This window comes from Macaca thibetana, chromosome 11 (assembly GCF_024542745.1).
Source record: "Macaca thibetana thibetana isolate TM-01 chromosome 11, ASM2454274v1, whole genome shotgun sequence".
Classification (NCBI taxonomy): Eukaryota; Metazoa; Chordata; class Mammalia; order Primates; family Cercopithecidae; genus Macaca; species Macaca thibetana.
This window is the reverse complement of record NC_065588.1, coordinates 102903530-102927931: the sequence shown is the minus strand read 5'-3', so window position 1 is coordinate 102927931 and position 24402 is coordinate 102903530. Positions and strand designations below refer to the sequence as shown.

General features: G+C 40.8%; 1 protein-coding gene across 7 annotated transcripts in view; it reads right to left on the bottom strand.

The window, feature by feature from the left end:
- RFX4 (regulatory factor X4) overlaps window positions 1-24402 on the bottom strand; it is a 178058-nt gene that overhangs the window by 18410 nt on the left and 135246 nt on the right. For 6 of the 7 annotated variants that reach the window (XM_050748635.1, XM_050748632.1, XM_050748634.1 and 3 more), the window contains 4 exons: window positions 22885-22979; window positions 22037-22154; window positions 10710-10829; window positions 9874-10044 (listed from right to left, as the gene is read on the bottom strand). In XM_050748635.1, coding sequence (XP_050604592.1) covers window positions 9874-10044; window positions 10710-10829; window positions 22037-22154; window positions 22885-22979 — 504 coding nt within the window. The remainder of the gene's footprint in view (window positions 1-9873; window positions 10045-10709; window positions 10830-22036; window positions 22155-22884; window positions 22980-24402) is intronic. The other variant, XM_050748633.1, reaches the window with a different exon arrangement.

Below are 24402 nucleotides of genomic sequence, written 5' to 3'. Positions count from 1 at the left end.
GGGTGCTCGGAATATAATAGACAGTCAGTAATGATTTGTCAAATAAATGAATTAATGATCATCTAACATAAACCAGATCTCATGCTCATTTCCTTTTATACATTGACCCAGTCTTCACAACAACCTTTTGAGGTAGGTAGTATTACCTCCTTTTTCAGGTGAGAAAATTGAGGCCCAAGAGGTTAAATGACTTGCTCAGGTAAGTGGCAGAGTTGGGATTTGAATGTGGGTCTGCCCAACCCCAAACCCTTTCCATAGCAGTGTTTCTTACACTTGAATGTGTATTTGAATCATTGGAGATCTTGTTAAAAATGCAGATTCTGATTCAGTAGGTTGGGAGTGAGGCCTTTATATCAGACTTCTAAATGATGAATGTGGTTGGTCGGTGAACCACACTTTGAGTAACAAGGCTCTATAACATACTGCCTCGTGTCACACATCCTGTATGTTAAGAGCCATTAAAAATCCAAGTTGGCCAGGCGCAGTGTCTCATGCCTATAATCCCAGCACTTTGGGAGCCTGAGGTGAGCTGATTTCTTGAGCCCAGGAGTTTGAGATCAGCCTGGGCAACATGGTAAAACCCTGTTTCTACAGAAAATACAAAAGCTGGATGTGGTGGTGTGTGCTTGTAGTCTCAGCTATTTGGGAAGCTGAGGTGGTAGGATCCCTTAAGCTTGGGAGGTAGAGGCTGCAGTGAGCTGTGCTCACACCACTACACTCCAGGCTGGGCAACAGAGTGAGACCCTGTTTCAAAAGCAACAACAACAAAAAGAAACCCAGAAGCTTTGAGATTCTGCTACAGACTTGTGAAAATTTAGAGTGCTTCCCAAGCTACCTGGCTGTACCCTTTTTTTCAGATCTTGGACTGAATCCTTTAACCCAGGGGTCTCCAACCCCAGGGCCAGTACCGGTCCATGGCCTGTTAGGAGCTGGGCCGCACAAGAGGTGAGTGGTAGGCAAGCAAGCGTTACTGCCTGAGCTCTGCCTCCTATCAGATCAGAAGCAGCATTCGATTGTCATAGGAGTGTGGACCCTCTGAACTGCACATGCAAGGGATCTAGGTTGCACGCTCCTTATGAGAGTCTAATGCCTGGTGATCTGAGGTGGAACAGTTTCATCCTGAAACCATCGCCCCCACCACTTCCCTAGTCCATAGAAAAATTGTCTTCCACAAAACCGGTCCCTGGTGCCAAAAAGGTTGGGGACCACAGTTTTAACCTTTTCCTTAGGAGGATTCTGTGAACCATCACAGATGTTGCTCAAGTTTTAAGCTAACCTATGCCTTTTGTTTGTAAGCTCATTTAAGTGTGTCAAGATTCTAGAGCTGCTCTGCCCTATCCTATAGCCACTCGTGGCTATTGAAATTTAAATGAATTAAAACTAAATACGATTAAAAATTCAGTTTCTTAGTTCCACTAGCCACATTTGAAGTGCTTAGTAGCCACAGGTGGCTAATGGCTACTGTTTTGGATAGCTAAGATAGAAATAATTTCCATCTCATCACAGAAATTTCTATTTGGACAATGTTGCTTAACAGTATTTGCTATTAAACAAGCATTTCCTGTAATCTTCATGACTGAGACAGGGAAAGAAGACTATATATTGATATTTACCTATATCTCTAGGTATGCCATTGGCTATCTTTTTTTTTTTTTTTGAGACAGAGTCTCACTCTGTCACATAGGCTAGAGTGCCAGGGGCGCGATCTTGGCTCACTGCAACCTCCGTCATTGGTTATCATCTATCCTTAAGACAGCTGTGTTTAAAGAGACCACCTATTGAAGCTGGAAACCTCACCTGTTTGAGTTACACTTTACCAATAGTTCCGTGGTCAAAATCTGATTGACAGAACTGACCAGGGGCAGCAAATGAATCAGTTCCTTCTTATGTTGCTGCATAATCTAGCCTCTGCCTAGCTCTGCAACTTCCTCTCCTGCCACTGTCTTCCTTACTTATTATATATACATTTGTCAGTTCCCACTACGCCAAGCTCTTTGCTGCCTGAGGCCTGCGCATGTGCTTTTCCCCATCGCATAGAAAGTTCTTTTTCCCTCCCCAACCTCTATGTAGCTGGCTCCTTGTAAAACTTCAGGTCTCAGATAAATGTCACCTCATCAGAGAGGCATTCTCTGACCACCAACTAAGATGGGTCCCCACTTTATACTTTTTAATAGCACACTAATATTTTTACACATAACACTTTGACCATTTGAAATTGCACCTTTACCTGGCAGTTTACTTCTGTATTGACTCTTACCCACTAGAATGTAAGTACCATGCAGGCAGTGACTATGACTCCTTTTTTTCACTTCTGTACTCCCAGGACTTGGTACAAATTAGACACGAAATATATATTTGTTGAATGAATGAACAATGAATGAATGAGGGAGCCCAAAGTCCCAGCAGCAAGCTAAGATTTGATTTTGTGATCCAAAAAAAAAAAAGAGTCGATTAATCTATTTTCAATCCCAGCTTTTTTTTTCGTGATTCCATTACTTTAAAGAAAAAGCAGCAGCAGGGACGAAAGAAGGAGGAATTCACTAGCAGTGACAACTCTGAGGTCCTGTAATGAGTCATCGCAGACTCTGTGATGGAGCTGAAGTGTCCATCTTATCCCACTCGGTTTAGCTGCCCTCAGAATAACTGGGCTTTTGTTATTTGGAAAGACTAAGGATCAGTTATCTTTGTTACATCCTCGACTGATGTAGAGAAAATGCAGCTGGGCAGGCCAGATGTTCTACAGTTAGGGCCATTTATGAGGAATTCGCTTTTATTTCATTAAGTATCCTAGTATCTCAGTGATTTAATTTGCTGGTTTTGTGTTGCAGGGAACCCATGGTGGGAAGTTGAAAACATGAGTTTAATAGTTAACTTTTATTGTCATTGCTGAAGGAGGGAATACTTAAAATGACATCATAAATGAGGTTTTAGAACCCTTTGGTGGCCTGATGGGACAGGGTAGGAGCTTAACGTTTTTCTTTAGATGACATGAAAGAATTGCAGCCCAATGTCATGTTAAATAGACTGATCAGTTTGGCACTGTCTGCCATGCTTCCGAGGAGGAAAGGAGCCAGTTTTCCTTAAAGAAAGTTAAGGTTTCTAAACTTTGCCAGGTCATGAGGGAGGGTAGCAAGCCTACAAATTTGGGGGAGAAAGTGAACAGACAGGCTAGATTTTACCTTGCGGAAATCTGTTGGAATGGAATCCTTTAACCAGCCTCTTATCATGACATTGCCGTAAACCCAACCAAAATTGGCCATATATCAGGTTTAATTTTAGGTAGCCGAAATTTATTTCATTTCCCTTTCTTTGCCCATTAAAAAAATCAATTAATAAGTACAATCTTAGTAAAATATATTTAGAAACATGGATATGGAACTAGACGTAGATACAGATAAGCAGAGTGACTGTTTTCCTAGTGAGTCATAACTCATTATCTGTACTACCTTGTGTTCCCTAGTCCTTGTATCAGAGGATGCCAAAAGGTTATGCGCAATGAATTAATTTTAGCTTTGTGCCACCAAGCACACATGATACCGTTCCTTTTTCACAGCGGAAAAATGGAGAAGTGTCCATCCAAAGTGGGACATTTGTTTGTGAAAGAGTCCCAGGTACTTGATTGGCCTTAATTCTCAACAAGTCAAACCTGGTAATATTTACATTGTCTGATCAGCGATAAGCTGGAAACCCAACAAAATAACTGGGTCACATAACATTTCACGTATTAATAAGATTTTAATAAAATTTTAAAGCTAACATTTGTTTCATTTAATTTTCCTCACCTTTATTTCTTTCTTCCTGGTTTTGGTCCTTTTTATGAAATTGATTTTCCTCTATTTATTATAAACTGCTTCAAAACTTTTTGGAAAGTAGATGGGATATAAATCAAGCGATAATTTTTAAATAGAAATAAAAATTAACTGGGCATGAAAACCATGTGCTGAGTTGACTTTTTTTAAAAAAAGAAACATGGCAAATACATTTTACAAGATTTACATAATTTTTTTACAATTTACACTATTGTTCAATGAAAATTTGCACAAATTCCAAATGTAAGAAGCCTACCATAATAGATTTCCTAATATTTAGCTTTCTGTCATGGGTAAATAATTTGTGCTTTATAATATAATGTGCCTATACAATCATACATGTTGTTAGGAAATTAGGTTTCTTTTCTCCAAGACCATGACCTACATTACATGCCCAGATCCAGTATAATTTAGCAATGGAGTATTTCAAAAGTGGTACTTGAGAAAAATATCATACATAGTCTTATATAGGATGACATTTTTAATGCCCCCTGGAGATATCTGAGAACAAAGCTGGAATGTGCCAAAATCTTCAAAGCTTGAAATCATCTGAAGAGAACCTGTTTCACATTTGTATTTCTAAGAAGCTACTTTTATGGCTCTTGAACACATTGCACAGAAATATCTGAAGACATTTATGATATTCCTGTGGCCTTGTCTATCACACCTGCCATACTTTGAGGCCTCCACATTGCTTCGAAGAAAGCCAGGCACACTCACTAGCTGGATGAGAACTATGAGAAGATCCTAGACATGTTTCCTTCACACTCTTCTCTCCCATCCCTTATTCCCTTAGAGTGTGTCTCCTTATTTGAAATGTTGATACACTTTGAGAAATGTTTCATCCAAATGGTTTCTGCTTCACAATGCAGAACTGTATTATTTGTATAATTTCCCTGTTTATTTCAGAAGTAAGGATGTTATCACTAGCAGACTCATGTGTGTCTCCCTGGTGGTCACAGGGATATTTGGGTAAACGGCTCTTTCTTTAGGGAGAAAGGAGACTGGGGATGGTTGCCCAATAATCCCAGTCTTTGAAGAACTCCTCAGACCTGCATGAAGAGCTGTGAACGGTACTTGAATTCTCTTTCCTTTTAATGTTCAGTGAACAAAGTCATTCTTTTCACTACACTTACTTTTTCTGAGCCTTCTAAGCAGGAACTACAACAACCCACTATGGAAAGAAAATGGGAGGGAGGTGGGAGCCTGATCACTTTCTTCCTCCTCAAAGCAGAAAACAAAATACAGTTTGAGGCGCATCTATATAAACAAATGTGGTGATCTCACATCTAAATTTCCACAGAAGAGGGCTCTCTAGCTGTGTACCCAAAGTGAAATCAAAGCTTGATCTAATGCCATTTATCAACAACCCAACTTTTCAATACTTTGAAGAATCCAATTTCCTTAGCTGTCCCTGACAGAGGGCCACTGAGTTTATGGGCTAGTACACAAGACAGCAAGTCCTTCTAGTTTGTTAAGCATCTACTCAATCCCTCTCTAAGTAGGTGTAGTTCCACAGAGAGGAAACTCTGGGGAAGGAATTAATCAAAAGTCTCCAGGATATATACTTTTAAGTTTCCTGAAAGTAACATGCTCTCTCTTGCCTCTACTTGGAATACCTTTTCTCCCCTCTCCTTCATGCTCCCATAATACTCTGACCCTTCTTCCAACCTAGCACTCCTTACACTATATTGTTACTGTCAGTTTGTTCATCAAGAACCTTAACCTCTAAACATAAACCCCCAGGGGGCAGGGACCACACTTCTATTGTTCACCATTGTATCTGCACCTATCTGAAAGTGTTTAGCACATCCAAGCCACCTGAGAAATATTTTTTGGATAAATGGGTAGATACGTGATAGAATGATAAAAGACATCCTGAATGGAGCAATCTGACCCTATTTATTTGGCCCCCCACAAAACAACAACAACAACAACAACAACAAACACTTTAGTTCTGAGTCTATTCTGGAAACAGTCCTAAATAGAATTAGGATATAATTAAGTCCATGCTGTGAGGGTCTGGAGGAAGAGTCTAACTTGGAGGGTGAGGGAAACATCAAAGGAGATGAGTAGAATTTTATCAGGCAGAGGGTGGAAAGAGGCTAGCCCAAGAAGAAGGAACAGTGTGAGAAGTGATTTGGAGAAAGAGAGCTCTTTAAGGCTTTTAGAGTGAGGCAGTGGGTTCTTTGCCCTAGCACTTTGAGGAGGCACAAGCTTCATGAAAACGAGACTTAGTGGGTAGAATGAGAGAGGACAGAGTGGAGTCTGGAGGTAGGGTATCAGCTTGAGAGTCACTGTGGATGTCCGTGAGAGGTGGGGGTGGCCTGAACCAGAGGCACAAGTAGGATGGGAAGGAACAGATCAATCTAGATTAGTATTAGAACAACTGGACTTGGGAAATGTGATGGAGAATGCCTGCTGTCGCCCCTACAGCTGTTCCCCCTTCCCTGCCTGGGTACATGCTATTCTACATTTCCCAGCCTCTCTTGCAGTTACATGAGGCCACGTGACTAAGTCCTCGCTGATGGAATATAAGTGGGAGTGACGTGTGCTACCTTCAGGCCAGGGCTTTTAAGAGAGTAGGTTTTCATCCTCCATGCCCTTTTTCCATTTCTGCCGGCTGGTTGCAGACTTGACAAAGCCCTCAGGCTGTGGTCATTAACCTAGTGAGCATCAGAATCACCTGGAAGTTTGTTGAACAACATTCCTGGGCCGTGCTTCTAGAGTTTCTGATTCACTGGGTCTGCAGCGGGACTAGATATGAGCATTTCTAATAAGTTTCCAAGAGATACTGATACTGCTGGTCTTTGGATCATAGTTTGGGAAACACTGCCCTGGGGTATGATGGAGCATAATATTGAAGGAGCACGTGTTTCCAAATGGCTACATTACAGAGAGCCTCCTTTATGACTGAATACCCTAGCAGTACTGCCTTCAAGCATGAAATAGATTTCTGTTTTGTTAACTCCACCTGTGTTTGGATCTATTTGTCACACCAGCTTAGCCTACCCCAACTAATACAGGAGTTTAGGGAGAGGAAAGATTTGAAGCTGATGCCCATATTTGTTGCCTGGGTAACAGGAGGGTAGTAGAGCAGGTTTGGATGGAAAGATAATGAATTAATTATCACAGCCTGACCAAGCCCTCCACTCCACAAAGCTTGGAATCTTTGTGAGGTCTTCCCTGATACTTCCAGCCACAAAGAATCTCTCCTTCCTTAGGAACCTCATAGCATTAGTTTATATCTCACTTATTGCATATACCACATTCTTCCTTCCATAACAGTTGTCTCTGTACTTTTCTTTATCCTTGTGTTCCCTCTTGGTAGCAAGACCTTGGCATATTAATCTATTTATTTCCCAGCACAGGACTTGACACATAAAATGTCCTCACAGGGGGAAAAAAATACATGTGTGTACATATATAAATGAATAAACATATATAGGATTCTGGATCCAAAGTTTTCAATGCAGTTTTTTTCTTTACACTTCAAAAGTATGGTTTCAGATATTGAATCTAATGTTGCAGATAAGAAGTCTGTTATCAGTCTGGTTTTCTCTCCTTTGGAGGTTATCTATGCATTTTCTTTGGGGAAGCTAATAAGATTTCTTTCATCTTTGATTTTCTTCAGTGGGCTTAGAGGTGATTTTTTTTTTTAATTTTTCCATTTATTCAGCACATGTTCAATGAGAGCTTTTGGTCTAAAAAGCCTTGTCTTTATTCCATTTTATAAAACTGTCAGCTATTATAACCTTCACTTTCTCTCTATTCTTTCTCTGGACACTTATTAAATGAATATTGCCATTTCTGACTTTATCAGTCCTTTTTCTCAACATCACTTTTATACTTAGTATTTCTTTTGCCACATTATCAGAGAATTCCTCAGCTCAGTCTTTCGGTTTACTGATCTCTTTCAGTTAGATCTAATTTTCTAATATTCAACCTATCTATTGAAATTATTATTTCAACAATTATAGATTTCCTTTTGAAGATATTGACTCTCATGGGTATGATTTCTTTTTCTTCTTTCTTTCCTTTCTTTCTTCTTCTTCTTCTTTTTTTTTTTTTTAAAACAAGCTATCACCCAGGCTGGAGTACAGTGGCCTGATCATAGCTCACTGCAGCCTCGAACTCTTAGGATCAAATGATCCTCCCATCTCAGCCTCCTAAGTAGCTGGGACCACAGGTGCACACCACCATGCCCAGCTAACTTTTTAAAAAAGTTTATGTAGAGATGGGGTCTCAATATATTGGCCAGGCTAGTCTCGAACTCTTGGCTTTAAATCCTTCCACCTTGGCCTCCCGAAGTGTTGGGATTACAGGGTGAGCCACCGTGCCTGACTGATTTATTTTTAGTTCTCATCTTAACAATACTTTTCAGGTTGTCCCATTAACTTTATTCCTTTGGATATAGACTCTCTGTGTTTTTAAGTTTGTTGTTCCTCCTTCATGGAACTGGGCTTCCACAGATGCTTGGGTGACTTTTAATTGTGGTAACATATATCCATATTAACCCCTTTTTTTCCTGAGATGGAGTCTTGCTCTGTTTACCAGGCTGGAGTGCAGTGGAGTGATCTCAGCTCACTGCAGTGATCTCAGCTCACTGCAGCTTCCACCTCCTGGGTTCAAGCGAGTCTCCTGCCTCAGCCTCCTGAGTAGCTGGGATTACAGGCGCCAACCACCACACCTGGCTAATTTTTGTATTTTTAGTAGAGACAGGGTTTCACCATGTTGGTCAGGCTGGTCTCAAACTCCTGACCTCATGATCCACCCGCCTCGACCTCCCAAAGTGCTGGGATTACAGGTATGAGCCAACATGCCCAATATTAACCATTTTCAAGTGTACAGTTCAATGGCATTAAGTATATTCACCATGTTGTGCAACCATCACCACCATCCATCTCCAGAGCTTTTTCATCATCACATACTGAACCTTTGTACCTATTAAACACTAACTCCTCATTTCCCCTCCCTCCAGCCCCTGACATCCACCATTCCATTCACTGTGTCTGTGACTTTGACTCTTCTAGGTACCTCATATAAATGGAATCATGTATTTGTCCTTCTGTGTCTGGCTTATTTCATTAAGCATACTGCCTTCAAGGTTCATCTGAGTTGTAGCATGAGTCAGAATTTCATTCCTTTCCAAGGTTCAGTAATATTCCATTTATATATATACACCACATTTTCTTTATCCATCATCCATCAATAGATGCTTCGGTAGTTTCTGCCTTTTGGCTATTGTGAGAAATGCTATTAGGAACACTGATGTACAAACATCTGTTTGGATCTCTGCCTTCTTTTGGGTGTGTATCCAAGCTTGGGTAATTCTTAGTTGTAAATTAATCTTAGGAGACTCCTGTGCACATCTTGGACTGTGTGGGCGGTAGCATCAGCCTCATGCCATGTGCCCGGCAACTCTAGCTTAGCTCAAGACTCACTCACATTCCCAGCCCCTGCCTGCTTGTGGTTGCCATAGTTTAGTGTAAGGTTTCCTGTCTGCCTCCCTTTCCAGAGAAAAAGAAAGCAGCTCAGTTTTTGATTCAGAGAGTTCCCTTTCTTGTTTTCAAGAATGTTTGTGTATTTATGTTATATAGCATTATAATCATTTCTGGCTTAGTTTTTGGATTGTATCATGTGCTTAATTTGCCAACTTGAAAACAGCAGCATACAGAATGTGTACCAATGAATAAATGAGTACCTGTACGTCATTCACAAATCCAGGAGATACCTAGGTTTTGGCATTATCTTTTGGAGATTGTGGGGGAAGAATGTTTTTTCCAGAAAGCTCTTTTTTTCTTTTTTTTAGACAGGGTCTCACTCTATCACTGAAGCCAGAATGCAGTGGTGCGATCATGGCTCTTAGCAGCTTCAACCTACTGGGCTCAAGCGATCCTCCTACCTCAGCCTCCCAAGTAGCTGGGACTATAGGTGTGAGCCAAGATGCCTGGCTAATTTTTAGTTTTTTGTGGAAATGAAGTCTCACTATGTTGCCCAGGCTGGCAGAAAGCCCTTTCTTCAAACATTCACTCCCCAAAGTTTTTGAGGGACTTCCCATTACCTGTAGTGCTGAGGCCAGTGTACTCAGGGGATGGATTGCTACCAGGGGAAGAGGGAGGTGGCACTTCCACAGATGGGGCAGATTTTGCTGGAGAAAACGATGGCACTGGTGAAGGGGTTGGCGCCGTAGCCTCTGCAGCCTCTGTCAAGATGATCTCTTCTCGGACTTCTGCTGTGGATAGACACAGGGGAAGTTTTTAGAACCAAATGTAAAGGCAGGTGTCTCTAAGATACTTTAAAAAGTGAAATATTCTTCTAATCTGTGTGATGTCACTCTTGCTTAAAACTTTCCGTGGTTTCCCATCACCATCATGGCACTCAAGGCAATTTGCATATATACACATGCCCACTTTATTTAATTTGTTTGTTTATTTATGTACTTATTTTGAGATGGAGTCTTGCTCTGTCACCCACTCTGGAGTGCGGTGGCACAATCTGGGCTCACTGCAACCTCCGCCTCCTGGGTTCAAGTGATTCTTGTGCCTCAGCCTCCTGAGCAGCTGGGACTACAGGTGTGTACCACCACACCCAGCTAATTTTTTGTATTTTTAGTGGAGATGGGGTTTTGCCATATTGACCAGGCTAGTCTCGAACTCTGGCCTTAAGAAAGCTGCCCGCCTTGGCCTCCCAAAGTGCTGGGATTGCAGGTATGAGCCACCATGCCCAGCCCACATGCCCACTTTAAAGAGGAAAAAGACACGATTGGTTTGATACCACTTGACCTGTTTACCATAACTAAATTCTTTGAGATACAGAGTTAAAGAAACATAAAGCACAGAAGTAAGGATACAAATAACATTACTAAGTGGTGCAATTCCCAGGAAAATGCTGGCTTACCAGTGCTTCCCTCTCCCTTCATGGCTCGCATGAGCTCATTGGCCCGCTCCTGACAGTGCAGAGATTCTAACAGGTAGAGCACGTAGTCATCAAACATTAAGTGAATTAGGTGAAAAGACCCTGGTGAAAAAAAGGATCAAACAGAAAGTAAGTAGTGCTGTCTCATGTAGGCCCCCTCTGTCTGGTCAGCTGCACAAGTTACACAGTGTTCTAAATGGTCTGCTCAAGAGTCTAATTTTCCACTCACTTATGATCTCGTCATGGTCAGAGGTTGCATTTCTCAGCTGTATCCTCAGCTTAGCCTAGTGCTTGGCAAGGTAAGTGTCATTAACACTTTGTGGCAAGTGAATCTTTTCCTTGCTAAAGTTATATTAGTATGACACCATCAAAAATGGCACCCACCGAGCCACCTCTGAGCTCTCACATACCTACTGGCCTCATCCTCATTGAGCACCCCTCACTCTGTTCAGCATTTATTAACACAGCGTCTCTCACTTTTATCTCTTCCATCAGCGTATTATTCCTCCAACTGGACTTTAAGTATGCCCGTGGTGGGGACTTTGCCTTCTATTGCTGTCTACCAATGTACCTGACATAATTCTAGGAGCAAATTTGAAAATTTAAATCTGCAACAAGCTATTTACTTATTTCCCTAAATGTTTTCAAGACCTCATTTAGCACATGGTTCTTAGAAAAGGTAATTCATTGAAGATAGTTGGTCTTTTCAGGTGGCAGTCTTCATTTTTCAATTTAGAGTAGATTATTTTGTAAAAGGGAATGTGAACAGTCATTTCTAAAGACTTTCCTATATGCCAGTCTCTGTGCTCAAAGTCTTATCTTCTCTAATTTAATAACTACAACCATGTTGTAAGGTGGGTATTTTTATTCCTATTTTGTAGGCCAAGCACTTATGCAAGATGACACGATTAATAGATAATACATTATTTCAAAACCAGCTTTTTTTTTGCATGTCATGCTGCTATGGTGCACAGTGGAATGGTGCACCTACGGTAGGAGCTCAATTAATGTCTACTGTAATCAAGGCCTCATGGATCCAGGGTCAGAGAGAGAGGGCCAAGCCTTTATCTCCCATCCCATGTTTCCAGGTCCCAATAGGACATCTCCATGTGGATATCCTGCAGTCCCTTTAAATGTCCAAAACTTTTCACCTCTCTCCAAGCTGACCAGTATACTGCTTGTTTTTTTCCCATTTCCTTCTAGCTTGCTTTTTTAGAGACTTTTTTTTTTTTTTTTTTTTTTTTTTTTTGAGATGGAGTTTCACTCCCTTGCCTGGGCTGGAGTGCATTGGCACTATCTTGACTCACTGCAGCCTCTGCCTCCCGGGTTCAAGCAATTTTCCTGCCTCAGCCTCCCTAGTAGCTGTGATGATAGGCACGGACCACCACACCTGGCTAAGTTTTGTATTTTTAGTAGAGGTGGGTTTCGCCATGTTGGCCAGGCTGGTCTAAAACTCCTGACCTCAGGTGATCCACCTACCTCGGCCTCCCAAAGTGCTGGGATTACAAGCATGAGCCACCGCGCCCGGCCTTTTAGAGACTTTATGAGACACTCTGGCATTATTTTTTTTGTCATTCTATCTTCATCATGATCATTACCACCACCATTATTATCATCATCATATCTACTGTTTATTGAGCGTTTACTCTGTCCCAAAAACTCTGCTAAGCACTGAACGTATGTTTCTTTCTTACAACAAACTGTAACGTAGGTGGTATTATCCTCCCTTACCAATGAGGAAATGAGTCTCTTCATTAGTGATCAAGTAGGGATTTGCCTCAGTTTGGTCTGGCTCCATAATCTGTTCCCATTCCCCTATAAGTCATTTAGTTCAATATCTTCATAGCACAGATGGGAAAATAAGGCCGAGATGGCATAAGTGACTTGGCCCCTAGAGGGGCCACTTGAGTTGGGAACTAGGTCTCTCCAAGTCTCAGAAATAAGGTGGTGGAGGCTAGTTGGGGGCTTTTGGAGCACTCCTTGGTGAAATTTATTTATTTTCTCCTTAACTGCACCTGGCTTCTGTATACATCCACACCCTTCATCTTGGATCAGTTAATTCTTTTGGTCTAGAAAGGCTAGAGAGGAAAATCCCTGGCTTAACTGTAAGGCCACTAGATGCCCAGCAGGTCATAAACATGACCCTCTGTCTCTAGAACCTGCCACAAACTCCTGTCCTTGTTCCCACAGAGCTCAAGGCCAAGGTCCACTGTCCTGCACCTCCTTCACATCCTTCTTCCATCTCCAGTACTATGTCGGTTTTTCAACCCCATTTGGAATTCAGCAAAGTCCAGGTTCTGCTCAGTCATTGTGAGATGCGGTCTCTAACACTAAACTTTCCATCAGTTTCCCTGAAATGGGATCCTGTGAGCCACTGAGGAGGAACAGCACCGTGTGGGTAATTATACGGGCTGTGGATTAAACTGCCCAGGTTGAGATCCTAGCTCTGCCACTTAGTATCTGAGGCTTTAGATGAGTTACTTTACCCTCCCTAATGCTTATAAATACTGAAAACAAAATCCGACATTTATTGACTGCTGACTCTGTGGCAGCCACTGTGTAAACCACCGGAGATTTACTTTGGCATTGAATCCTCATCACAACCATGTGAGGTAAGTTACACTTTCCTTTTACAAAGGAGGAAAGTGAGGCTTAGGGAGTTAAAGTAGCTGTCTAATGTCACACAGTCATTAAGTGGCCGAACCAAGACTTGAACCCTGGACTGTCTTGACTCTGAAGTTGCTCTTCAATCATTATGCACTACAGCTCTCTAAAAGGACAGTAAAATGTACATTATAGAAGTACTAAAATGAGGGAAAGTATCTATTAGATGCTTAATAATTGGTAACTATTGTTATTATCGCTAAGGTCCCTTTTGCTACTATGTTCTAAGATCCCATGACACGACTGTTGTGTTCATAGAGTCAAAGAAGTCAAAAGATAGCATCAAATAAGGAAAGGGTCTCCAAAATGAAGAAATTATTTGCTGGGATGTTGATCTGAAGTCAACATGGATAGAAAGAGAGAAATGTACTATGAAATAATGAATTAACATGGAAAGCTTAGATGATAAAAATCCAAGCTAGTCGTTTTAGGATGAACAAACATTTTCATTTTATTCCATCCTCCTGTTTTATAAGACAAGGAGACAAAGATCTGATGAGGTGAAGAAACTTGCCTAAGATTACTCTTAGAAAACATCAGAGCTGAACTTGGAAGCCAGTACTTTAGGGAAAGTGCGGATTTGACATGGGGCTTCAAGCTGTCTTCATTAATGCCTCTGATCAGTTACCGGTTAGTCTGTTAATTTTCCATTGTAAATTTTAATCCTTGAAACAACAAGAGTTTGTAGAGCTACTGCTACTTGCTAACCATTGTGCTAAACGCTCTGACTACAAAGGAGCCATAAAGCTCAGTCTCAGACTCCACAGAAGCTAAGTCTTCTTAGTAAGCAGAAATTAATCATTAAGATTATTGGGCAGTAAACAGTTCAGTGCCAGGGTGTCACAGCAATGAGGATAGTGCAAATCGATGAAGACAGGAAAAATGAAAAGGAAATACAGAAAGACTGATGAGAGAGACAGACATCAAAAACAAGAGGGGAGAGGCAGTTATAGCGAACATCCCGCTTTATCTATCTCCTTAGCATTTCTCACCATCTAAGTTAAATACTATATCCTGTATTTAATTAATTATTATTGCATGCCTCCTCCACTAGATTGTAAGCTCCATCTTGCAGGGATTTTTCTGTCTTGACCAATGCTTTATACCCAGTGACCACGACAGTGCCAGGCACACAACAGAGACTCAATGGATATGTGTTAGATGAATGAATCAAGTAGATAAGCATTGACTACTTCCATATGCACCGCGCTAAGTAAGCTCTTTTAACTTGTCAACAACACTGCAAAGAAGGTATTATCTTCAGTTAATACATGAGGAAATGAAGGCTCAGAGGGCTTGAATAACTTGCTTAAAGTCACAGAGCTAGGGAGCAGCAGAGCCTGTTACAGAAAAAGGCATTAGGATAGAGACAAAAGGAGATTTTATTTTGTTATTGTTATATGGTAATATAGTTAATTGCATTTGGTAGAATCAAAGCATTTCATTTCTTATGAAAAATATCCATCATAGACAAATACAGAGAATTCTAAAGTGAACACCAGTGTAAAATGAACACCACCAATTTTTGTTAGAATTATTTCCAGGTACCTTTTAGTTTCTATTGCTATTATGAATTTTGTGTGTGTGTGTTTTAAGTTATATTTAAGTTATATAGTGAAATTAAGAATGCCAATGATTTTATAAAAACTGAATTCAGGGCCAGGCGTGGTGGCTCACGCCTGTAATCCCAGCACTTTGGGAGGCCACAGCGGGCAGATCATGAGGTCAGGAGTTTGAGACCAGCCTGGCCAACACGGTGAAAAGATACAAAAAATTAGCCGGCTGTGGTGGCGCATGCCTGTAATCCCAGCTACTTGGGAAGCTGAGGCAGGAGAATCGCTTGAACCCAGGAGGCAGAGGTTGCAGTGAGCTGAGGTCATGCCATTGCACTCCAGCCTGGGCGACAGGGCAAGACTCTGTCTCCAAAAAAAAAAAAAAAAAACTACTTTCAGTAACTTGACTGAATTCTTATTGGTTCTATTAGTTTGTGGATTCTTTTTTGCCAGCAATCATGACATCTATAAATAAAGACAATTTTGTGTTTTCCTTTCTAATTCTTGTGTTTCATTTTCTTTTTTTAAGGCATTGGCTAGGACCTCCAGTACATATTTATCAGACATCATATTAGAAGGCATTCCTGTCTTTTCATGATAGCAATGGGAAATTTTCTAACATTTCGCCATTCAGTGTGATGTTTGCTGCAGAATTCTAGATGCCCTTTAAGATATTAAATTCCCTTCTATTCCTAGTTTGCTAAAAGGTTTTTTTAAAACCATACTTGAGAGCTGAATATATTAAATGCTTTTTTTCTCTGTATCTATAATGATGATTATATGATTCTTCTCTTTTTATTAATATAGTATGTTAATTAGTAATTTTTCCTTTTAGGATTTTTGGCATAGTCTAATACTGATTTTAAAAATTTTGCCACTAACTTTGATCTGCTAGTGTTTTACTTAGAATTTTTTTCACCTATGAAAAAAATATGTGTAGGCGGGTATGGTGACTCACACTTGTAATACCAGCACTTTGGGAGGCCAAGGTGGGTGGATCACTTGAGGTCAGGAGTTCCTGACCAGCCTGGCCAACATGGTGAAACCCCATCTCTACTAAAAATACAAAAATTAGCTGGGCATGGTAGTACACGCCTGTAATCCCAGCTGCTCAGGAGGCTGAGGCATGAGAATCGCTTGAACCTGGGAGGGGGAGGTTGCAGTGAGCCTACATTTCACCACTGCACTCCAACCTAGATAACAGAGTGAGACTTTGTCTCAAAAAAAAAAAAGTGTGGTTGAGTCATAATTTTCTTTTCCTCTGCTTTTCTTGCCAGATTTTGATATTGAGATTATGTTAGCTTTGTAAAATGAGTTGTATATTTCTTTATTTTGAATGTAATTTAAAAACCAAAAACTAATTTGTATATTTGTTTTAAAAAGTTAAAAATAAGTTCTAGGTAAAAATATAACACGGAGTAATGAGAAGAGAATCTTCAAGGAACAGTTAAAGCATGCTAAGGTCTTTGTCTTTTTTAGGAATACTAAGTAACTTTTGACTTCGTTGGAGAAATTCATAGTTTGGATTTAATAAATGTTTAGCATATATGTTAATCAATTAAGGTATCATTACTAAAAGAATACAATCATTTCCTTATTTTGTGGGGGCAACCATTTTATTGAAGGAAATGAGGTGGGCAAAGCAGCACTGAGGACAATGAAATCAGACATCCTAGGCTGGACCAGGATGTCCTAAGCTTTGCAGTCACTGAAAACAGATTTTCTTCTTTTTTTTTTTTTTTGAGATGGAGTCTTGCTCTGTTGCCCAAACTGGAGTGCAGTGGCATGATCTTGGCTTACTGCAACCTCTGCCTCCTAGGATCAAGCAATTCTCCTGCCTCAGCCTCCCGAGTAGCTGGGATTACAGTGCGTGCCACCATGCCTGGCTAATTTTTGTATTTTTAGTAGAGACAGGGTTTCACCATGTTGGTCAGGCTGGTCTTGAACTCCTGACCTCGTGATCTGCCCGCCTCAGCCTCCCAAAGTGCTGGTACTATAGGCGTGAGCCACCTCGCCCGGCCTCTTCTTTTAGTCTCTGAAATATTTATTTTCATGTTTATTTTCATAAACTAAAGATTTTATATTTTTTATAACTTTCTTATAAGTTTAGTTAACTATAAAAACATTTATGCCTGATGTTTTTTGAAGGAAGAGACTTACTCCTTTATTGTGATTATCATTTGGTCTTTATTTCTACCATCCTATTTTGTGCTTTCATTTACCATCCATTTTCTATGCTGCTTTTATCTTCTCAATTCTTCTTTTCCATTTAATGTTTTATCTCTTAAGTTTTCATATTCTTCCATTTTCTTCTATAATCATGATTGTATTCTTTTAGTGATGATACCTTAATTTGTTAACATATATGCTAAGCATTTATTAAATCCAAACTATAAATTTCTCCAACAAAGCCTAAAGTTACTTAGTATTCCTAAAGAAGACAAAGACCTTAGCATGCTTCAACTGTTCCTTGAAGATTCTCTTCTCATTACTCCGTGTTATATTTTTACCTAGAACTTATTTTTAACTTTTTAAAACACATATATAGTTTTTAGTTTTTAAATTACATTCAATAGTTAATTAAATATGTTTACATATTTTTACATTTCTCTCATCTTAAAACAGGGTCCCTAAATTCTTTGATGTGCTCTCTGTTAAGAACTGGGGTCTGTGCACCTCCTTGAGCCATGATAGGCTTGGGACTGCCTTTGACCAATGGAGTATGAGGGAAGTTACACTGTATCTAAGACTGGATCATAAAAGCAAAGTGACTTCACATTTGGGGCACTTGCATGTGGAACCCCAAGCTGGCACATGATCCTGACTTGAAAAATTCATAAGCATAATAAAATGGTTGTCTTAAAGCCATTAAGCCTGGGTAATTTATTACACAGCAACGGCAGCAATAACTAGAACTTTGTTGTTTCTTGTATTCTAGACCTCAGCTATGGCTTTATTTTTCTTCTCGCTCAGGCTGGAGTTCAATGGCGTAACCTTGGCTCACTGCAACCTCTGCCCGCCTGAGTTCAAGTGATTCTCCTGCCTCAGCCTCCCAAGTAGCTGGGTTTATAGGCACCTGCCACCACACCCAGCTAAATTTTGCATTTTTAGTAGAGACGGGTTTTGCCATGTTGGCCAGGCTGGTCTCAAACTCCTGACCTCAGGTAATCCACCTCCCAAAGTGCCAGGATTACAGGTGTGAGCCACCGTGCCCAGCCGAAATGCATCCTTTAATAGTTTTTTTTGTTGTTTTTTTAAGTGAAGATCTGTGGGTGCCAAATTCTGTCTTTGTATAACTGAGTATGTCTTTATTTTGCCCTCACTCTTCAATAATAGTTGACAGTTCTTTGTTCTCAACACTTAAAAGATATTACTCAATTGTCTTCTGGCATCTCTTACTACTCATGACAGTCTAATAATTATTCTTGTCTCTCATAGCTTTAAAATTTTTAATCTTAATCCATAGATTTTTTAAAAATATTAATAATATCATCAATGTGGATTAAACAAATGTTTCTAACTCTATTGTGGCATGCATCTGAGCCCAGAGTATTTGCCTTAATTGTGATAATCAAAAAGGAATGGGCTTTGTAGTCAGGGAGATTTGATTTTCAAATAGAATTCTGACATTTGCTGCATTGATCTTGTGCAAGGAAATTCTCCAAGCTCCCTTCTCAAGTCTTTAGAAAAGTATCCATTATTACCTACATTGCAGAGTTAATGCAATAATTCAATGACAGTATGTGCTTCCAAAATATTTCTTATAATAGTCGTCATTATCTTGTCTTTGCTTCATTCTTATCTCCAATCTTAAGCAAATCCTTCAAGTTCTACCTCAGCTTCCTCGTCTGTCATATTGAGGGCAGTAATTCAGACCTCACAGGGTTGTGTGAGAAGTAATTGAGAAAATGTAATGTCTAAAGTATATCCGGCCCTCAATAAATGTTGCTGTGTTGTTATTATTAATTTTCTTTTACCCAAAGAAAGGTAAATGAGGTGGTGGCAGTGTAGCATGTCAGGAAAAACTCCAGCTTTAGCATGGGAATGATTGTGGGTTGAATTCAATCTGCCACTTCTCTGAGTCCACACGCAAGTCCTCTCTTCTCTGGGTTTTTACTTCCACTCCTGACTACAGGGAAAGCAATTCCTGTATCCTAGTGCTTGGTGGGGACCTGAATGACATTGCGAACATTCAGGTCCTGCAATTTAGCAGATTCTGCCTAAAAGGGAGCCAGGCCAGGCCATCTAAGCATAGAGAAGCAGTTGGGAAGGCTTGGTCGTGGCTACTTGTTCTGGGAGCCACTCCCTGACACATGCCCACATGGTCTCCCCGGCCCTGCCCAAGTGAGTGAGCTTTGATGCTAGGTCAGACAACAGGTGTGTAAAAAAGTGAAACCATGGAAGTGTTGTGCAAGTGTGCCATCAGCTGTGCCCACACCCAGGCTGCTTTTTAAACTGACTTATGCTGGAGTGCTTCCAGGAACTATTATTACCTTCCAGATGTTCGTAACAGTGAACTAAGCAGGCATTTGGTGAAAACCCAGAATGAAAGGGTAAAGGCGCTAGCACCGACTTGAGATCTAGGTACTCTAGGAACTGAAATCAGATCAGTCGACTAAAAAGATGGTGTTTTTTTAAAAACAAAACTTTGATTTGCTCAGTTCCATTAGGACTAAAAGTTTGCCTGATAGCCTACCTTTGCTCACTAATTTTGCTAAAAACACTGCTTGCAGCAAAGAAAGAAAGTCTGGCTACTTTAGTTCACAGCATAGGTTCTTTCAGTTAAAAAGAATTAAGGAGAAGAGAGTGAAAAGGAATTAAGGAGAAGAAAGGAGTCAACTACCTTTGAAAGAGGCTGTTCTGGGAAGAGGTGATAGAGTCCCCTACGGGATCATTGTGATATTCCACACGATCATTGTAATGGTCAGCCTGTTACGCTGACACACAAACCCTGTAGCCATTCACAGCAACAAGGACCATGTGGGAGTTATAAGATATATAGAGCTGGCCCCTGTGGCTGGGGGAGGGGACCAGGGAACAGAGGGCTCTTTTTCCTAATTAGCTGTTTTCATACAGGGAACACATGACCCAAACACAACCACCAACTGGGTCTTTGACATATACAGGCAGAAAGGGGGAGCTGGGCTTTTGTCTGCCGCAAACTCTTTTAACTTGCCTGTCACCCCAAGCTGCAAAACTCAACAATGAGTCAGATGAGCTGGGCCGCCATTTCAGATAGTTTGCTAAATGGACTTGGAGACAGGTATTATTTCAACCCACTCAGGGTTGAAAAATACTGTAAAACTGAGACTGGGTTAATATCTCTTTTTTTCCTTTTCTAAGTGATTTGTGATCATCTTTTTTTGCCATTTGCCTGAGTTTCCAGTATATCTATCCCAAAATAGTGTGTGGTTCAAAAAGAAACACATTTCAAAGAACCATATTTCTTAGTAATAAATTCAACCCATTCATAAAGCCTAATCATTCTCCTGTTCAAACTTTCTTTTTTACATTGACTGTTAGTAAGCACAGATGCATTTCCAAGAATATTGCAAGGGAATTACTTTCCCTGTCTAATGAAAGGCACCTGCTAGCACACGTGGTCAGTTTAAAAATCAGCAAATTGAAGAATAAAGGATAAAGCATGGAGAGGATGCTCACTGTGTGGATGTGGATATGTGTGTATTTGTGTGTCATATTGTTGATTCTCTGACTTGGAAGCAATGAAAAAAATCTCAAATATTTTCCAACAGTTCACTTAAGGGAAAACAGTTCTGCATGAATGATTTCTCCAGAGCTAGAGGTAACATGTGCTAACACTAACTGTGCTGAACTGGAAGTCATCAAAATGCCGTGCCTGATGCCACTGCCCAGGTAGCAGTCAGCGGAGCATTTCCATATACAGCTCAAAGAGAATTTCCATCTGTAGCCATGGTGCAGGCAGGTTCAGAGAAATCTCCAATGCTGAGATTAAAGAAATCCACAACAAAACGCTTCTCCAAGTGGGTAAACACAGTCTTTCATGGACAGGGCTGTTTAGAAAAAATACTGCCTTCTTTGTTTTCCCACATATTTACTTCGTTGTATAGCACAACTGAAAAATGGTGACAAGACCATAAAAAGCTAGATGGAAAAGTGTCAAATTAAACCCACAGCAAAACCCAGAGCTGATTGGCTTAATTGGAGATAATGAGAAACAAAACCACAACCCTTACTTGCAAAGCGAAATAGAGAACTGAAGCAATTACCCAGAAAATTTACCAATGCTCCTTTGCTGAAATGCCTAGAAAATTGAAACCAAAATGTTTTGGGATTTCAAATGTCTGGATAATGCCCAAAAGTCCCATCTCACTTTGCCAGTGATGATCTGGACTCGGTACATATTCCTTTCTTTCTGGTGAAAAGTAGAAAACTGTCCTACATGTAGCGTAACATTCACCCCGATTCAGTAATCAGGTTGCTGCCCGCAGAGACTATTATCAGTACCTTTGGGCAGAGAGTTCAAGCCGTGTTTTACTAGAAAGCAGCAGATGAAGACTTGAGGTGGGGATGTCTCCTATCTCCTGGAGGTGATGAAGACTTAAAGGGTCAGTGAAACAAAAGGGAAAGTCAATGCAAATGACCTCTTTTAGGGATTAGACTAGAGTACAATTTTAAATAAAACTTAAGGTCATCTGCCCACAGCTAGAGTATGGTCAATCAAGACATTTGCAAGTGTTCAAACTCAGAGGTTTCTTCACATGCTCAGTCTTGGGAAGTGCACAAATACGGGATTCTATGAAATCGTGCTGTGGAAGCAGCAATCACTGAGGACATCTAGGCATGGAGAGCACAGCCACTGCAATTTATTCCTCTTTAAGCTCAGATAATACTATCTGTGGGCAAAACGACTCATTTTCAGATTGATACTCCACCTTTAGCTCGTAACGCCATCTCTCTCCCTGAAAGTCCTAACAATGTCATGTCTCCCCAGAACAGATGTGTTTCAGGGTGATGACGTTGCAGAAACAGCAAGTTAGGCTGTGGTAGACTCAATGCACGGAGCCCAGAGAAAAAGGTGTTTGGAGATGGGGAGGGCTGGGGTGGCTTTACCGAAGCTGGGGGCGCTGTGCAGGGTCATATCCCGGATCACCCTCGTGCCAAAACAGGACCACATCAAGAGGAACTGCTGGGCCACCTTCTTCAAGGACCCTTGTCTCTTGGCAGCCACCTACAAGAAAGTGAATGGCTTTAATAGTGGTCAACTTGACCTTTCATTTATTACTGTCTCTTTGAAAAATAAGGCCAGTTGCAGTGGCTCACGCCTGTAATCCCAGCACTTTGGGAGGCTGAGATGGGCGGATGATCTCTTGAGCCTAGGAGTTTGAGACCAGCCTGGGCAACATGGCAAAACTCCATCTCTACAAAAAATACAAAACTTAGCTGGGAATGGTGGCACACCCCTGTAGTCCCAGCTACTCAGGAGGCTGAGGTGGGAGGATCACATGAGCCTGGGGAGGTCAAGGCTGCAGTGAGCTAACTGCACTCCAGCCTGGGCAACAAAGTGAGACCCTGTCTCAAAAATAAATAAATACATACATACATACATACATACATACATACATACATACATACAGAAAAATGACAGGAAGGCTTATGGTCTTCAAAGTCATTGCTATGGAGCAATGGTTTTTGTTTTGTTTGTAGCAGCAAAAATACTGTGAAAAAATGAAATCTTATGCCAAGACTCAGTGTATACCGCAGATAAAAGATATGCTGACCTGGTTGAATCAGGGATGGAAGACTCAAGAGTCCTGCCTTGTGCCCCCTTCACCTCCTGGGGCCTCTCCGCAAAACCCTGTTCAGACAGCTCACCATGGGGCTTTGTGTTAGCCAAGTTCACAGTAGGTGGTGGTGGGCTGCAGGACCCAAGGCTGCCCCCTCAGCGCTGGTTTACCAACCTTCACAACACAGTGGTCAACCATGGTATCCAGCCACTCAATGTAGGACTCGATGGGAGACTGTTCCTCCAAGAGGTGGTCAAACTCCTGATATACTGTCAAACAAAGGAGAACCCCACACGCGTCACTGCAGTTGTATTTAACAAGGGCTATGTCTTAAAAGAACAGGGGAACAAAACTTTGAATAAAGTAAAACTTTAAATAAATAAAACTCTAAGGTCTTAGCAGAGCATTCAAGACTTTATAAAACATGCCCCAACTTACCTTTCCAAGATCATCTTCCATGCCTGTGAACACATTAAACTGTGGCTATCCCATATTACTTGCCATTCCCCCAGCAAGCCCTACTTTTTTCATAGCCTTAGTCTGTTTTTTCAGGCCATTCCCACTACTTGGTTCCTCATGGCCCAGCTGAAATGGCCCTGGTATGAAATCCCTTTAACCTTCCATGCCCCTTGCCAGCAGAACTGATCACCCCTCCTTTGCACTCACATAGCACTTTAGTATCGGTTTTCTACCTTTATTATATGACTAATGGCACTGGCATAATTGGATGGGCATGTGTGTCTCCCTGCTAGTTCTTCGTCTGGTATCTTTATTAGCTGGTGCATTATCTGTGACATAGTTGTTACCCAACAAATTCTTGCTTGAATTAATGGGTGAGGCATTGCTGCTCTCTTGCTCTCTGCCCAGGGTAGGGCACATTTGATAATTCAAATGTTTCTGGACCACAACTATATCAGGCAGGTAGCTTAAGCAGCCTCTCTGTGTGGCATGTAGTAGGTGCTTAATAGATACTTGTTGAGTAAGTGCAACAGTCTCTCTGCTGCTCATTTTCCTCATTGGAGAGATAATCCTACCACTTTACAACCTGTCTTCATCTTAATTCAGATAACTGAATCTGGAAGTGTTTTTTAATCAATGAAGTGCTCTAGAAAATAGAAACATGGCTCTGGTGATCTCTAGTTTGAAGCATCTCTTTTCATCACATTTTTGTGTTTCTGTATGCAGAGATCAATAAATCAAACCACAATTCAAGATCCATACGTTTCTTTCATTTTCACTTGAGCAGTTTTTGTTCTCTCATTTTAAAGGACTGGCCACTTTGCTCTATTTTACTTAGTAGATGCTTGCTACAAGAAGTAAGATTCTGAGACCAGAGGGTCATAGCACTAGAATGCTCAAATGTTTGTTGACTGAACGGATGAACAACCCAAGGAGGTAGGTACCATTATTATCCTCCATTTTACAAGTGAAGAAACAGAGACAAAGAAAGATGAGTAATTATCCAAAGGTTGTTCTTTCACAGCTAGTGAATTGCAGAGACAAGATTCAATCACAGCCTGACTCAAGTGCTTGCCTCCTAACCACTTCACTATGCTAATACTAGACTGTGTACCAAGCAGGTGGCACAGATAGTCTCATTTAATCCTTTCACATTAGCCCCATTTTACAGAAATGAAAACCAAGGTCACAGTGCACTAGAGCCAAGATTTGAATCAAGGTCTTTTGGGCATC